General features: G+C 30.3%; 1 protein-coding gene across 12 annotated transcripts in view; it reads left to right on the top strand.

Annotated features, from left to right (window-relative positions):
* Positions 1 to 336: 336 nt before the first annotated feature.
* The window catches only part of LOC108567921, an 88834-nt gene continuing 71195 nt past the window's right edge, over positions 337 to 17975 (top strand). For 4 of the 12 annotated variants that reach the window (XR_001891273.1, XR_001891267.1, XR_001891272.1 and 1 more), the window contains exon 1: positions 337 to 405. Coding sequence is in view for 5 of the 12 variants with exons in the window: in XM_017928722.1 (XP_017784211.1) it covers positions 13426 to 13656 (231 nt within the window). In the remaining 7 variants the exon portion in view is untranslated. Of the gene's footprint in view, positions 406 to 13355; positions 13657 to 17975 lie in introns of those variants that run through there. The other 8 variants (XM_017928724.1, XM_017928723.1, XM_017928722.1 and 5 more) reach the window with 7 other exon arrangements.

The raw sequence follows: 17975 nt of genomic DNA, 5'->3' as shown, positions 1-17975 counted from the left end.
ACACGGTAGTGGGGCAAATTGCGCATTTCCAACCTTCCAATTCCTCCAACCTTCCGGGGGCCCCCATTTGCGAATTTGCTACCATCATGGATAAGAGAAGTACGTGCGTCTCCATGTCCACATCCACATAATTGCATGTGGCTCACTCCGCTTTTTTTTTTTTTCAAATTATATTTTTTGTTGTTGCCGGTTGTACTTGTGTGCATGTGTCCAATAAACAATGTCAATGTCGGGGGGGACCCGTTTCGGACTTGCGCGACTCCGAGGGGAACCGCGTCCAAGTGCAGGCCGATTTTCGTGTGCAATCAATTAAACCAAGAGAGAGACCCATCACGTCCTGCCCACGGTTTCCGGTGACGCGAAAGTCCACATCCTTCACATTGGAGGCCCTCCATCATCAGATGGGTAAGTTCCAGAAACTCTGCAAGTATAAATTAAATTAAAGTTGCAATCGCATCAGCGATTGCATAATATCGAGTTACACTTATTTTTAATACGTACGAGAATAGTTTTGCACATTCTGCAACTATCGGAAGTACATTATTACATTACGATAAGGAATTCGGATTCCGAGCGAGGTATTATTATACTTGATTCATGCGGCGCACAGGATTCCTGCTGGAAGCGAATTCTGCTCGGAACTTAGTGCGTCTTAAACAGGCTTATTCGATCCTTTGCGCGTCATCGATCATAGAGAATTATCAATCGCATTTCGTGTAATTCCATATCAAGTGGAATTATTATTGTAATGTGATCAAGGTCTTTGTAAGAGCAAATTAATCAACAGGATTTTGTTTTGCCTCAACGAATCATTATGACTATTTTCTTTTATGTAAATTCTATAAAATTCCATATAAGAAAATAACAAACTCTATTTAGATAATTAGAAAACAATAGAATAATAAGTAACTATAGTAATTAAAACATTCATTTGTAACAATTGTAAAAAAAAATGCATTTTATTAATACCATAAAAAAAGGAATATTTCAATTAGCGTAAATAATGTAATATAAATAAACGTAAAACCTATTATTATCATTAATATTGTTACAATTTTCAGTAATTAGTTTACTTTTAACTATTTGATGTTCCGTTAAAAAACATTTTGCGATAGGAAAACTACTTTTTTTTTTCTTTAACAATATTTAGATTTACTTGTACTTGTTTCATATATTTCATAATAAAATTATAATATAATCCTGATTCTGAACTGAAAATAATCATATTATAAGGTAAAATTTTAATCTAAATTCAAAAATAATCCGTTAAAATAACGTTTATTCACCTTGACCTTTCAATTCTCAGTATTGTATTGTTCGGAACCCTAATTTTCATATTCAAAAACTCAACCCTTTTCTCTGATCCATTCTCTTATTTTCTCTATCATTTTTTTTTATATATTTTGTTGTAATCACAAAATTGTTGTCTTTAATTTATTATGTACGTCGTTTTATGTGCACTTTGTATGTGATTAAGATAATATTGTATATAAATAGAATATAAATTACTATGAAATGAAGTACATACAATAAATATTAATATTCAAATATTTCAATTATTTTGCTGTTTATATAGTATAAAATCATGAATTAGTTACTTTTATATAAATTTTAGATAATTTGTAAGTGTTATATGCATATTATTTAAATATCAAATGAATGCAAATTCATAAAGATTCGTATAACAAGTTTATTCTTATTTAATTATACTTACAACTTGAAAATATCACGAATATCAATATTTCCAAGTCGTACTCATGTATTTCGTATTTCCATGTTCAGATAAGGGAAAAAAGCATGTAGTAAACAAAAAAGATTTTTGTTTGAGAGCTTGTATTTTTCTCGGAAAAGTGCACGAAAAGAGGAAGAGGAAGGTTAGGTCCTTGCAGATGATATATGTTGCGCGAGGGAATTGCAACGTGAAAAATGATTGGAGTTGGAATCGTTGCCTGTTTTTTTTTGGTTTTTCAACCAGCAATTTCTACTTCTTTGTTTGTGTTTACTTTAATCGTGTTCCATTCGATCTGAAAACATTAATTGTGTTGATGAAATATTTGTGCAAACATATATGATGACAAAAACAAATCATTTTATTAACATACATGCTTTTCATGTAAATTTGACAAGACTTGCATGATTATTCTAATGACTGAATATTAGTGTGTACATATTTTTAGAAAAATATATTTATTATATATTATCAAAGCTCATTTAACAAATATACTTTTAATGTAAATTCTACAAATTATTTTATTAAATATAGGTATAATACTCACTTAACATACATCTTTTAAGTGTAAATTCAACAAGACATATGTTGTAATTTTATTCTAAAAATTAAGATTTTTTATATATATTAAAAAGCGTTCACTTCACGTACACCCTTCAAATATACGTACATGATTAATATACTCACCGAACTAAAGCAAAAATATCCGTACAAACGTATAATTATTTCAATTCGTGAGAATTAATTTAAAATATTTGAGTTCTGTTAAAGTCAAATTCAGTCGTTCAGTTTCATCTAAAGAATAGTTGGTGAAAAATATTTATAATAAAACCATATGATGCTGACAGAAAAGTGTACGTTCGTATGAACGTAGCGAACGATAAATAGATTCGTAAATGCATGTATATGAAAATTCGATTAACGTCGTGCAATTCGTGTATGCATTATGTACGTTAACTGAATGGAATTGAATTATTTTGACAATGACATTGTTCATTGAATTTGGACAGGAGTAAATAATTATAGGTAACAATGCAGCATCTGTTATCCGTCTTAACCTGGTTTTTGCTTCCTCCACCGGCGTAACAGCTCGGAAGCCTTGAACTCTTCGCCAAAGTTAAGAACCGGATGGAAGAGGGATGCGAATTACGATGCAGCAATGCGTTACTAATTACGCAACGTCTCGACGCGGCGAGAGGAGCGGCACGGGATATCGCATAGGATAGACTTTGTTGATCTCTGTTACTGCCTCGCATTGGCATTGGGTAACATCAATCGATTGCTACCGAGAATTTCGATGCGATTAGGAATTCCGCGGTCGTCGCCGACTGTACACACACATATATACACACACACACCCTTTTTCTGTAGCATAGTTGAAATATTTACGCGGATCGCCTTTACAGTTATTTTTTCGAACCGGGAAGAGGACGCGGAAAACTGGTGTTACGGTCCTGACGTCAGGATGGTTCGACAATTATGAACGGTCTCCAATATCCGACCATAAGATCATTACGTTCATGGCACCTTCGGCAATCAGAAAGCGACGACCTTCCACATCCTCCTTTCAGCGAATGCATATATTTTTTTGTCTCAACTTGTTTTTATTTACCTCTTTTCCGGCCTCCACCTCGCCGCGAGGGGGGGCGACGGAATCGAAGTCCTGACCTTCCTCTACCAGAAAGGATGAGTCACTGGGAAAACGGTCAGGGGCGTGTCCGGGAAAACTGGATGCACCAATCGGGATCGTCCTTAGTGGTCCTGCGGCTCGAATTACGACACAACATGGCCACGCAATATATATATGTATATACTATATATATATATATATATATATATATCATATATATATTGCATATCCCTTGTTGCAGGAATGACGACAACGAATACACATTGGTGTTAAATTCGTTTTTCGTTATTTTTCCTACTTCAATTATGCATTTGCGCGCTGAAAATGTTTATTTTATCGAACACTCTTCTCTCGCGTCCTTCACCGTTCCTCAATACGCGATACGAAGGTTAAATGTCGTGTGCGCTGCACTTGCAAATATTAATTAATAATTGATACAGTCGCATCAATATTTGCAACGAATGCTGCCTGGGTGAAATGCTTTTATTCGTTTACAACGTCGATTTATCCTGCATCTTCATCACAACCATTCGAATACACTTGGACTAAGAAGCAAGAGGATCATTGTTGCATCTCTGTGGTCTTTGGTAATGTTTAGTTACGGATGTAGTAGAGAGTGAGGAATAGAGACAATATCAAGAATAACCATATTAAAAAAAGGTTAAATCAAGGTTTTTCAACCATTTTGACGCACGACCCCCATATTTGTTTGCAGTTCTTCTGTAACCTAAATTGACAGCGGTTTATTCCTTTCATATGTTGAGGGATTAAATATTAATTCGTTAAGTAATATATAATTATTTAATAATAATAATTTTGCATCAGTTACATAAGTTCTAAATATATAAAATAATAATCGACAAGAATTGAGCGTAGGTAGATCTTTCCGTCCCAATTGTATAATTATATAGATCTTCTATTTTTAGATAAATATGTAAACAAGTGTGCATAATATATATATAGTGTAAATCAATGTGGGTTGTTTTGATTGAGTACCTAAATAGGTCGAAGAAAGACACATATACAAGGAGCACATGATGTAGTAGGATGTGGCTAGACACTGAGATCATATCAAGTTTTAGATTGGAGTGGAATATATATTTTAATACTACCATTAATCTACTTACATTTAAATATTAAAATCTATTCTAATTAAATCTTTTATATTGTTCCCATTTTTTTTGTAGTTACCTTTTAAAATTTTAATACAAAAAATCCATAAATTATTCTACTGATTGTCTTCAATCATATACTTATAAGAAAGAGCTTTCAATATGCCTTTACATGTAATTATTATAAAAATAAAAGTGTATATAAAGATCTTATTTCTTCATTTAATTAAAGCTCATGTTATGGTGAGATCATCAATTTAAGTTTTGTTCTTAAATTAATTATGACCAAGTAATTAATATATGACTTCTATCTATATATTTACAATAATTTCAATCTGTGTCATATTATAATTATACTTTATGGTTATTTATGTATTAACATATTTAGTTTAGTTTATTTTTAAAATTTTATCATCAAAAAAATAATTATAACATTCTACATACAGCAATATCTCACATAGTCCGAGTAATCGGTGAATCTCCAATATACCGGACTAATCGATGACTTTAAAACCGCACAAAAAGAGATTTGACTGTATAAAGGGAAATAATCTATTTAATTAAAATTTGTTTTGAAATTTTCAAACCGTACTGTATGCATATTTACTAGATTCATTGATCGATTCCGGACAATACGAGGAATTATTGTCTTTCATTATATACAATATTCCTTTGCATGCAATTATTAGAAAAAATAAAAGTGTATATAAAGATCTTATTGAATCTTACGGTTTATTTTTCTAAACATGTCTTATCTTCTGTTTCTTCATTTAATTAAAGCTCATGTTATGGTGAGATCATCATGAGATCATCAATCAATGTTTTGTTATTAAATTAATTATGACTTCTATATAAATATTTATAATTTAATTCTGTGTCATATTATAATTATATATTTTCATTATTCTACTTTATGGCTATAAGAATCATGCGATTATTATCATTTTATGTATTAACATGTTTAGTTTAGTTGTTTTTTTAAATTTCATCAAAAAAATAATTATAACATTCTACATACAGCAATATCTCACATAGTCTGGATAATCGGTGAATCTCCAATATCCCGGACTAATCGATTACTTTAAAAGTCTATCTTCAGATAGACTTTTATCAGTCTATCTAATAATCTCTATCTTTTATTTCTGTGTATATTAGCTTCTTCCAAGCTTTAATAAATGTTCTCGTATAGTGTTATTATCATTGTGTTGTACATTCAGACCACCATTTCTGGTTGTAGCCCCACTTGTTGCTGAATACACGCTTTATCACCAATATAGTTCCACACAACCCCTATAGTTTTCCTCGTGACTTTTTATGTGCACAGTCTGCATGTCAAAGTGTAATCAAAGATAATTCTCTATCCAACTACTTATAATTAATATGTAATTAAATTTCGTTCAATTGAGTTACTTCGTTACAAAAAAAAAAGATAGTTTCACGGGCTCGGCTATTAAATACTCATTGAGATCTTGCAGACAGGTAATTTATATATAGCAGTTATTAATATTATAGAACTACCGGATATCAATTACTTAATGCTGAAAGCACTGATTATCCATTTAAGTAAATAAAAAAAATGTGAATACAGATTAGTTTCTACATGATTTCAGATTTGTTTTTTATAATATATTTTTATGGGATGTGATTAAAACGTCCGATAAAATCTCGAGACTTAACACGTTGCACTTACTTTTCAGTCATGTATTATAATAAAACATGACTTGCATAATGATCGCAATCATCGCTTGTGCATTAAGTCAATCACATGTAAAATGTAACTGAACGTGAGTGACTGTGTAACCACGAAGAGTTGTGTGTTTAATAATGAAGAACCAAGCGCCATGATTTACATAGTAAAATCTTAAATGTAATACGCATTCATGTATAATGCGCATGTTTGATTTAACACGAAAGATTCTGATATAATTAAAATTTGTATATAACACACATTGCAATATGCAAATGCTTTATTTTACGCGTAAGTTGTTGTTAAAACTAAAATTCTTATATAATACGCATTCACAACTATATTTTATTTTAAATTGTATAAAATATTTGATAATGTATAGTGTATACAATGCGTACATTTGAATTAGCGCGAAATATTATGATAATTAAAATTCGTATATTATACGGGTTCATAATTTTTCAAATATTTTATTTTAAATTGTAGTTGTTTGCGAATAGAGTATATAATACGTACTGTACAATACTGTACAATACTGTACAATACTGTACATGATTGATTTAGCGCGAATGTTTCTAATAATTTAAAAATTCGTATATAATACGCATTGCTAACTTTTATAACATTTTATGACCATGATTGATTTAACTCGTAAGTTTTTGATAAAATTCAAATTCGTATACAATAAAATAAATTATTTTAAAGGCTATGGACGCGTAACTTTTAAAATTATTTATTTTAAATTGTAAAGTAGAATCTGTCTTTTTTTATGCGGTATATGAAATCCAACAAATTCCAACGACGTCGGTACCATTGTAATGTTTTCTATCAATGTGCATATGTACAATCTGCTCAAACGATTCTGTTAGTCGATTTTCAAGCAATTCATCACAAGAAGATGCGCGTTTTGTATTAATACTAGCAGTGAATTATGTATTTGCATTTTGAAAATTTCTCCATATGTATAATGAGAAATTAAATGTTTTTGAAATGTTTCCATGTGTAATTTAATTATTTATTTTGTTTGGATGCACTTTCTCATGTGTTTCATAAATCTTTGACATATTTTCTAAGTGCGATTTTTTTATGCGGTCCCTATCCACCGCATAAAAAAGTTTCTCTAATGTATTTTACAAAGTTATTTGTTATATGTAAGAATTTATGAAAATTTCGAATATTTTTTGTTTGTGCGATTTTTTATGCGGATTCGATCTACCGCACAAAAAAGGTTTTACTGTATTTGTTAATGAAAAGAATATATAATACTAAGTCATGTACATTGCGCATACTAGATTTAATGTAAAAGTTCCTGATTACAATTCGTATATAATACGCGGCCATAATTTTTCAAATATTTTGTTTTTATATCTACGTTTGTACACGACTAAGATAATTACCAATTTTTTATACGCGCTAAAGTGAAAACAAATTGTGCGTATTATAGTCGAGATTATATGATTTATCGTTGGAGTGGAGTGTCAGGTCCATTTTTGACGTGTAATCGGTCTTTCGTAGAATTAATTTCGACTGGTGTTGATCTGTATGTTGGTTTTTGTAGCCTTTCGGTTGCGTGACGTGGCGCCACCGGAAAATGTTGAAATAGTTTTCTAATAGGGGGGACCGCTTTAATGCGGACTCCCCAACGAAAATCTAACTGCGCAATAAACCCGTCTGGATATCGATCTCTTTTACACCACCAAAAACCGCCCTTCACTTCTCACAATGCCAACCACTTACTACAAATTCTTTTTTAAAAAAATATGTCAACTTATATTTATGTTACGTTTCTTGAAAGTAAGATTTTAACAATAGGTCAGATTATCTATAATGTAGTATTTTAGGGCCAACAATCCAGTTTTTTTTCATTTTGAATTTTCTAATATTCTTAATAAATGTGAGATAAAATTTTGTTTTGTCAATTTATTTAGAAAATACAAAATAAGGTCGAAAAGACCTGCAGTCAATAGATATTTGTAACAGGTACGGTACGTTTTAACTTCTTTAATATGTTTATTACCACTGATTCAATAAATATTATTATTACTAATAAAAATATAACGTCAAAGTAAAATAAAAAAATTACTTTTGTGTATGTTTGAATCAAATAAGAAGTGCAACCAATCTTTCATTCTCAGGTATAATTACTGTAATTACGTAAGTGCATAAGCTTGTATGAATAAAATAAATTGTTATTTGTATAGTACTTATCACGAACAATGTAATGCATCTATTTACTACACGATACTTGATAAGTATTTATTAATTGTTAGCTTTGTTATAGTTTACTTGAAGATTGTTTTTCATGATAAAAATATACGAAAATGTATTTTTATATAGTTTTGTGTTTACTAATTATGTATCTAATAAAGTACGATATTATTAATGAATACATAAAATTCAGCAGCTGACAACCTAAAACCTACAAATACGCACTTAGAGAATATGAAATGTCTCAATTACGATTTGAAATATGGTTTTAAAAACGAATGAATTGTTATCGATGTCGACCGTTGTTTGTCTGTTTATGCACAACATATTTGCCGCGTCTCTCGTATGTAACGTTGTCCTCGCATTTTCAGGAATCCATTTTCGAATCTCGCACGTTCCTCAAAACTGTTTGTGCAAACCCGAGAAACCGTTTGTTTGCGAGTGTCATAAGTGCATCATGTTTGCACTGCAAAAATAATTATTATACAATACACAACTTTTACTCAAAATAATAAACCGGTCTTGTATTAAAACATTCAAATCAAGTTCGAATACTTTATATAATGTAATTGCATTAATAACAGAATAAGTTATTATCTTTAAATAACTTGATATGAATTTATAACAATAAATAAAGTGATATTTGTAATTAATTTATATAATATTTAAGGATTTAAAATATATCTTATTGTAAATGAACCAACATAATAAAATACCTCTATAATTTGATGAGCTCCTGATATATGTGATTTAGTTTCTTCTAAATGTCTTAGAATAAAAGATCTTATGAAGTTTGATGCTTTTGATGCGTTTCAATTTAAATAATGCTTAAGCCTATCAAAACTCTGAGTTTCAGAACATTGTACTAAAAGTTGTTTGAAAAGTGAATGATTAGAACAATTTTAGGAAAGAAATAAGACGTTTTTGTTCTGCAGATTTTGTAAATGTAAAGAAACCTTACCATACTAAGTAATTTTAGAAGTAATTTCAGTTTTCATTTGTTTTTCAAATCATGTAACAGACTCATAAATTTTTATATTTTAAGTCTTGTCTCAATAACCGGTTTTTTAGTTGGAAAACCCCGGTTTTAGAATTAGATAAATTTTCTCAAAAAAGTGATTTTAAAAACCGATAAACCCTAGCCAAAACAATAAATAGAAAACTTATTGCTATTTTTTTTAATGAATTGAAATTATGTATTTGAGACTATATTTAAAAATAATTATAATCAAGTAACTTTTCTTTAATTTTTATTGCGAATTCTTGGATATAATTGTTCTAGATCGTATATGTTCAAGAACTGAGGTTCTAATATATTTGATAATAACCGAAGTTTCACAATGTTAAAAAAAACAATAAACAAATAACTTATTTTCTTTCACTTGTTTGCGAATTATTGGATATGATTGTTCTATAGATCGAAGATGTTCAAGAACTAATACAGGGGTTCGCAAACTGTGAAAAGCAAAAAAATATGATATACTAACATACAGTTTGCCCTGAGCTAGACCAATGTTTTGACTTATGGCTCCGCGGAAAAAGCTGATATATTAAGGGCGCTACAAACCGTACCGCTTGGGAACCACTGTTCTAATATATTTAATAATAATCTAGGTTTCACAACATTAAAAAAATATAATCTTCTTTCAGTTTTTGTTAATTATTGGATATAATTGTTCTAGAACGAAGATATTCAAGAACCGAGGTTCTAATATATTTAATAATAACTACTTTCTTAATAACATTATTTACTCTCATTAATTGGTTATGAATTCTTGTGATTTTATAAATAATAATTTCTTTTTTTTTTCCCTGTTTTCCTTTCTTGTTAAACATGTTAATATAATATAAATTTTTAAATTTCATTTTACCAATTTTTGTTTTCAAATTTCTATGTCAGTTATTTAATATCCTCACACGCTACTCACCTCTAAGTAACACTCGCTACATAAATACATAAAATTAGATTGTAGAGATAATAAACATGAAGATTTAAACCTCACCTGGATCTGATTAAATAAACATATTTCGATCATTCATCGAAGAGAGAAAGAGAGAAATCCTGCATTTTCCAACATCAAAATTAGGATCAATTTTTTTGATAGGGAGGTGTTAAAAACATTATTTATCGGCATGCATAATTCAATTATCCCGATGCAAAATATTAATGAAATCGGGAGCGAATTAATTAAAGCTTATTATTATTATTTTTATTTATTCGACGTGCATCTATATGCTCGGCCGCAGTTTAAGTTTAACCAACCGTTTTATAATTATGGAAATTTCACATCATTACTGGATGATTTTAGTTGTTCAAACTTTTTTTTTATTGGCGAATAAATGTGTGTATGTGGGCGTGCGAAAAACCTATGCCAGCAATTGTTAGTCATCGGATCTGGGGTGGTGACTTACTCAGGGGTAAACGAAAACTGGATGAAAGCGTTATGATTCATATGCTAAACAATCGTAGCAGGCCTTCTCGGCAACTTTAATATATTCTAGGCGCTGATTCAACTGTATTTTATGGACCTTACTCAATTTGTATTACATAAACTAAAGCAATATAGTTTCTGGACCACATTTTAAATATTTAAACTTTGTCAACTATTTGATAATGTTAGTACATAAATTGTTGAATTAAATATCATTTCGAACAATTTTTCGTAGATTTCGAGAAAAATATAACTTGACTAAAGGATATGAAAATATATGAAAGTAAGAAATCTAAATGTTATAATAACTAAAGAGCCTTAAGTTAACTAATGTTATCAAAAGGAACAAAAAGTTGCTAAGGTTACTAATTAAATTTCCTGAAATAACTTTTTTTTAGACGTCCTTTTTATTCACTACTGTTATATAATAAAAACATTCCGTAAATGATCTGGCGGTTAACAAGATATTAATTGAACATCGCATTGGCGATTTAATTATTGGTTATTTGTTGAATCTCTAGTGGCTTGTGTCGCTTCAGTCGCTGTGTTGTTAGGCTATTGTCCAGAAGATTGACAGCTAGTACGTCTAGTTTATTTTGATATAGACTACTGTTTTTCATAATTGTTTCCTCTATTGTTTCCATTTAAAGGTCATCATGAATTCTTCTGTTCGTAATATACCATGGAGCACCTATGAGCTCTTCGTCTGCAATCTTTGTATGGTCGCTATATTAGATCTACTGTTGACTCCCCAGAGCTGTATTCCATATGTCCAGATAGGTTTTAAAATTACTTTATAGATCAGCAACTTATTTTCTTTCGAAATTGGCGAGTCTTCCCGTAATAGCCAGTTTCCTGAACTTAATTTCGAGCTGTTCTCTTTTTGTTTGGATGTGATCCTTCCAGGTCAATCTTCTATCCAGATGCATAACCAGATATACTGAAATAAGTAAATACTAGTAGGCGTCACATTACATGATTTTTCGGTGTCCACTGACTCTAGAATTGACATACCAAATTAATTTATTTTTATAAATATTATTTCTTGATCTTTAGAATTATCTACATATTTATTAATTTCTGAAAAAATCTAGATTTAAACTTATACATATTTTTGTATTTTCTGAAATTTTAATTAATTAATGAAATAATGTATTGTATTTCTTCTCAAATAATTTGTACATATTCAATAATTTTATAATTAAAAAAATGTGATTAACAGAAATATAATAATATAAAATATAATTGATACCCTATACATAATATTATGATAATAAATTTAATCTATAATACTTTATAAATTGTATGTTAAATATGAATATTATTTAATTGCTAATAATCTTGTATATTAATAGCGATTGATCACGTAATTTTCAAGTTTTTTCCACTGCGTATCCGCATGTTCCGATGTTCGCACCCCTTAATTAACTTAGCTTAACTAATGGCGTCTAATGCAATTTACTCCATGCAGTCGATATAAATAATATAGGCATAAAATTAACATAACGATTTCATAATTTGCGAGGCGCGTTTGGGAACGGCTTCGATGAACGGTGATTCTCAGTTTAATCCTCATCCTCAACTTTTAATTGGAAATAATCATTTCGTTCGTTCTCAACCAATAAGTGGGAAACATTCTGGCCTTCGCTAAGCAAATACATTACTTTCCAGTAAATAGCTGTATTTTTTGATCTAGGTTTTGATTTTGATCTTTACATTTCTCAGATCTACATAATGTATTTAAGATTATGATACTGCGTTCAGTACCAATTAATCGCGTTATAAGAGAAACTGACTATTAAAATATGAGATGATTTCCAAAATGCTTGAAAGTAAGAGAGAGAGAGATACCAAAATATTTTATTATTAATAATAAATTGAAAAGGATGATAATTTGATGATGTTTGAAAGAAATCAAAAGAATATTTTAACTATGTTCAGATACAAAAAAATGAAATTTTATGCATTTACAATAATCCTTTCATTTGGAATACTAGACACAAATTTTCGAACAAATTTGACGAAATCTGTATGATCAAAATTGCTTGTAAACCGTAGGGAGGCTGTATGTCTGATGATACTGAAACTTGACAGCTGTAATTGTACTATTGACATTTATGTCACTTGTCACGCATACTGTGGATTCAGCATATGTTATAAGTAACTTAATTAAATATTGAATGTGGGTTTGTATTCTTATACATAAATTCGTTTGTAACGGCTGTAATAAAATTCGCGAGTAGAAATGACACGGGCCGTAAACTTTGAAAAGTCCAAAATTTAGTGAGCCATAAACAAATCTTGGATATAATGTAGCAACAAAGGAGAGGAAAGGAGGCGTTGGATGTGCGATGGGGGTGGCGGATGGCAACAACGTGCAACCCCATTGTTGTTGTAAATGTTGGCAATTGGCTGACGGCAGGCCAGGCGTCGAAATGAAAACATAGGCGCATTGACGTCACCACAGACGTCACGTACCGGGCGTTCTTCATCCATCCCCCCCTCGTGCAGTTTGGGGGAGCGAGAGAGAGGGTGGTGGCGTCGCGACGGTGGCGACGCCGTTGGGTGCGGGGGCGGCGAGGGGGATTCCCCCTGGTTTGACGGTATGAAACGTACGCGCGATTTCCATGTCTCACTTGTACATGGCACGCGTCACAATTTCCCCGATGCTCCGAGTGTGGAAACCTAACCTATTGTCGTGGGGGGATGGAGAAAAACAAGGCGACCAGGCGGATGCTGTGTTAGAAGATTCCCCTCCGTTCGAGCTGCTTCAGAATCATCCCACAGGTGGACCATTATTCAATTCCGGAAGTTTCGCGCAACTCGCTTTCATTTATGCAACAATCTCCAAGATTTGGGTATGTTTTTCTGTATTTGTTTTTAATAATTCAATAATTAATTATAATTTACAATATTTTCATTATTAAAAGTTACATAATATGATGAAATAACATATTTCTTTTCTACCCACATATTGATAAATATTAAATTTACAGAGTAAAGTATTTTATTAATTTTCATTTATTTATTATAGATAATTGATTTCCTATGATTTTCTTAAGTCTATATAATGATTTTTGTTGTTGTTAAATTGATGCTAATTCTTAAAATTGATTAAAACAAATGTGTATCTACTTATATCCTTGACTGAAGATGTGTAAATTGACACTCGAATGGGATTATGTGATTTCTGCGTTTCCAGAGGACGAATTCTTTGTGGCTCGGCGATAGTCGAGAAATTGAGCTGGTTTTGCTTTCATCTGTAACGAGCGATTCGCGTATCGCTCTGAATTAGTTGATGCTGTGCTTCTTGCTCTCGTGGCTTCCACATACATCAAGTGCTAGTCAGTCGGGCTTTCATTAAGCTTTGGAAATTGTTTCGAACATGTTCTGAGCAAGTTGCGGAATTCGTTTATCCCGTATTTTGCATACAATCCTCTTAGCCGTATTGCTTAGTTTGAAACAGCTCTGATAATCCTTTTTAACTTTCGATGATTACAATTAATTTCAGTATAAAAATTACATTTAAATAGATTATATTTATTTGATCACTATTTTTATTAATTAATTATAAATATTTTCAGAAATATCAGTATACAACAATTTATTTTTTGATTACCTAACTTGGCTTATGTTACATGTTGATATTCTATTATCAACTACTATAAACTATTTAAAAAGGATGACGATGATATAAGGAATATTATAAATTCACATATCTTAATTTAAACCCAATAGTTTTTCTATTAATCTAGCAATTATCTATCAAGTAAGTATATATATTTTATTATAGTATTTCTTTAAAATATCGATTTAAAATATTTATGAATAATTACCTAATAAGTCCCATATTTTAACACTATATATGTTTTCTATTCATGTGGTAATTTAATTCTCTAGGACCTAGAGTCTAGGTCATACTTTTGATCTTATTTACTAAAGTATACAAACTAGTAGTAGTTCCAAGTCCCACGAGAATATAACTTTATTGTTTCCAGTTGTTGTTTAGTTGGAACTTTGTTATTTATTTACTATATGTTCTAAGTATGTATTAATAAATGTCACATATTAAATATGACTAATTACTACACTATTAGTGTATTATTATTCATCATATCTATTTTTGATAAAGCTATTATTAAAATAATTTAACAACTATGGAAAAAGTACATGTTTGCTACATAAACTCATTGATTGTCGTTTATAGCAATAAATAATGGAATACTATCATGTTAGTAAGAAAATCTAAGGTGTGTCGCATAGTGCGGGTAATCTGTTTCGACAGTGTACTGAGCTCTTAATACATACAAAAATAAACTGCACAAAAAGATTTAACCAAAGTGTATCACAATAATTTAGTTAACTTATGTTTTTTGAATTTATTATAATATAATAACAATATGTTGAATTTCAATTATTTTTCAAAAAAATGTCCAAAGTACATATCAATATTAAAACATCATGATTAAATTGTACTTCAGAAAATTCAAGTGCCGTTAGATAAAAAATAAAGATGAAAAACACTGCAATATAAGAATGTTTTGTCATTACATTTACACACTGTTGATCTATAACTTGTTAAAAATATAGGATAATTCTATAAAGTTTCCAATGTCATTGAAATATGCGTCGCGTTTCGTGTTATTGCGTGTTCGATTACTCTGAAAATGAGACATTATTGGCAATTTACCATTAGGCAATTGGTTCCGCTAATAAAAATGGTAATAAATGATAATTCTGCTTTCGCGAAACGGAACATTTCCTTCACTCATTATTGACGCTACGCCGAGTTTACATGTCTTCGACTTTTATAGTTTTTCTAAAAAAAACGTTGTGCACGTTGATAACATTAACCGAATCACCACCAACAAAATATATCTTGGTGTTTTCACAGTTTCTTTTTGAACTTATATGAAACACGCAGTTTAACCGATTTAGAACTAATAAGCTATTAAAAGTTATGAAACTTATTTTTAAATCAATTTTATTGCCTGTTGCTCTCTCCCATCAACGTCTTTAATGCATCCTAAATGTCCTCGCTCCGTTCGTCAAATATAACTTTCCATTGAACTGACTTAAAAATAGAACTTTAGCCTATGACCTATGTTACACGGCATTTCCTGCTTATTTTCGGATCATTTCAAATTCGCATCTAATTTTAGCTTTCCTGCGAGTTCAGAATCAATACGCCATTGTTAAAGCATTTCAAATAATTACTAGATTTTCAATTTAATCCTATTTGTAATTCCGTTGTTGACTCTGGTGTTTGTTGTTCAGTTGGATCGTGTTTGATTGGTTTCGTTGCTTACGTATTTTCATTTACGGAGTCTCATCGCTCCATCGATCAGACGCCCACACGTGGAAATTTCTAGGGGTTTCTTTGGCAATTCATAACACCCCTCCGGCCTCACATAAATAATAGCCATAAATCGCGTGCATTCGTATGCTCTCCTCTCATATTTTTTTTTGCGCGGTTATAACTTATTCTAACTTTTATAATTTAGACCGCTGTGACAGTTTGCATGCCCATTTTTACATAAACGTGACAAACAAAAATCGCGCAGATTACTTCCAACACAAAGCATAATTTACGACAAAATAAACTTCAATATGTTCATTTAGACATTCCAGTTATTAAATAATAAGATTACAGTCATATCTCGGTTAAAATTTTCTCCGATAACGAAGCTTCGCTATAACGATATCTGCAATTTCAAACAAAATGGGGTTGGAATTTTTACTAGAAGGATGTTTGATATGTATTCAATGCAGAAGATGAAGTTGGTAAGTTTAGAAAATTTTGTTAGCAACTAAGGCAAAGACAAAACAAAAAGATTCCTGCTGAAAAATGTTAATAACCAAAGATTTTGAAAGATTTTAAAATGATTTTTTTAGTGAAAATATTCCTGATTTACGAAGAAGTATAATTGTTAAGCGATAAAATAAATATGTATAAGCAATTATTAAATGAAAGAGACCACTTAAATATGAAAATTTTATTTCACATTGTATAGTAAATTGACTTTCTATTTAATAAAACTTTCTTGATTCTTTTAATTTTCTTTGCGATGTTCCTTTTTACCTCAGAAAAAGAAGCTTTTCTAAATGAAGTAATTAAGGTGAACTCATTATATTATTTAATTAAGGTATTACTGTAATTTAATATCAATCAACGATTGTAGAATAATATAAAATTTTTTCAATTTTTTAGACCAATTCTTTTCAAGTCTATTAAATATATGTAGAGTAAATAATTCATTTTAAAACTATTAAAATCAATAAAAAATGGAATCGACAATGTCTTTACCGAAATTCCATCACTTTTGTTATAAAATGTATAGTTATTATGTGTATTTAATCCAGAGTTTCTAAATGACAAAAAACCTTTAATCAGATGATTACTGATTGAACATTATTTATGATTCCTTCATCTTTATACAACTTTTAGTTGCAAATCGTTTTGAAAATTTATCATTAAGATCAAATATATTTAAATCTATTTTTCAATAATATTCAGAACCATTTGTCTTATAATATATGTTAATTCATTATAATTTAATAATAATTTCCATCGGTATTTCCTTAATTTGTAACATTTAAAACATTCGTTATATCAATGAGTTATGAAGCATTAATAATTAGAATTCATAAATTCTGGATAAACTATTCCAGAGAAACTTTTGGGAAACACTGATCTAGTCTGAAATTTGTAGAAATCTAATTATAAGTGCAAACTTCCTATATATAAATAAATGTATGTAATACAGATTTTTTTTCGTTTGTCAAAAGCTTGAATTCAGTCGTGTTACTTGTTGCATACAACATGCATGAGAGCAAATAAATAATTGCCATGTAAATGGATAAGATCAGATTATTAAATGTAGATGTACGCAAGGTTGAAACGAATTGCATGGTCTATATATTTATAAATGTAATAAAAATAAATGAGTATATAGGAAACCGAAGTCTGGTCGGAAATTGACGTAAATCATAATGATCATATGCGCTTTTAGCACGAGCAGTTTGGAAGAGGCATGCGAATGGGAAATGCTTTTCCGAGGAAAACAAAAATGTGATGCAAATTGTTATTCGTATGACGGCGCATACTAATAATCAGTCGGCCGGCGGTCGGCTTACGTAACGCGTTTCGTGTGGACAAAACATTCGGACGAAAATA

This window comes from Nicrophorus vespilloides, unplaced genomic scaffold, assembly GCF_001412225.1.
Source record: "Nicrophorus vespilloides isolate i.1.1-1 unplaced genomic scaffold, Nicve_v1.0, whole genome shotgun sequence".
Taxonomy (NCBI): Eukaryota; Metazoa; Arthropoda; class Insecta; order Coleoptera; family Silphidae; genus Nicrophorus; species Nicrophorus vespilloides.
This window is presented reverse-complemented; position numbering and strand designations above follow the sequence as displayed.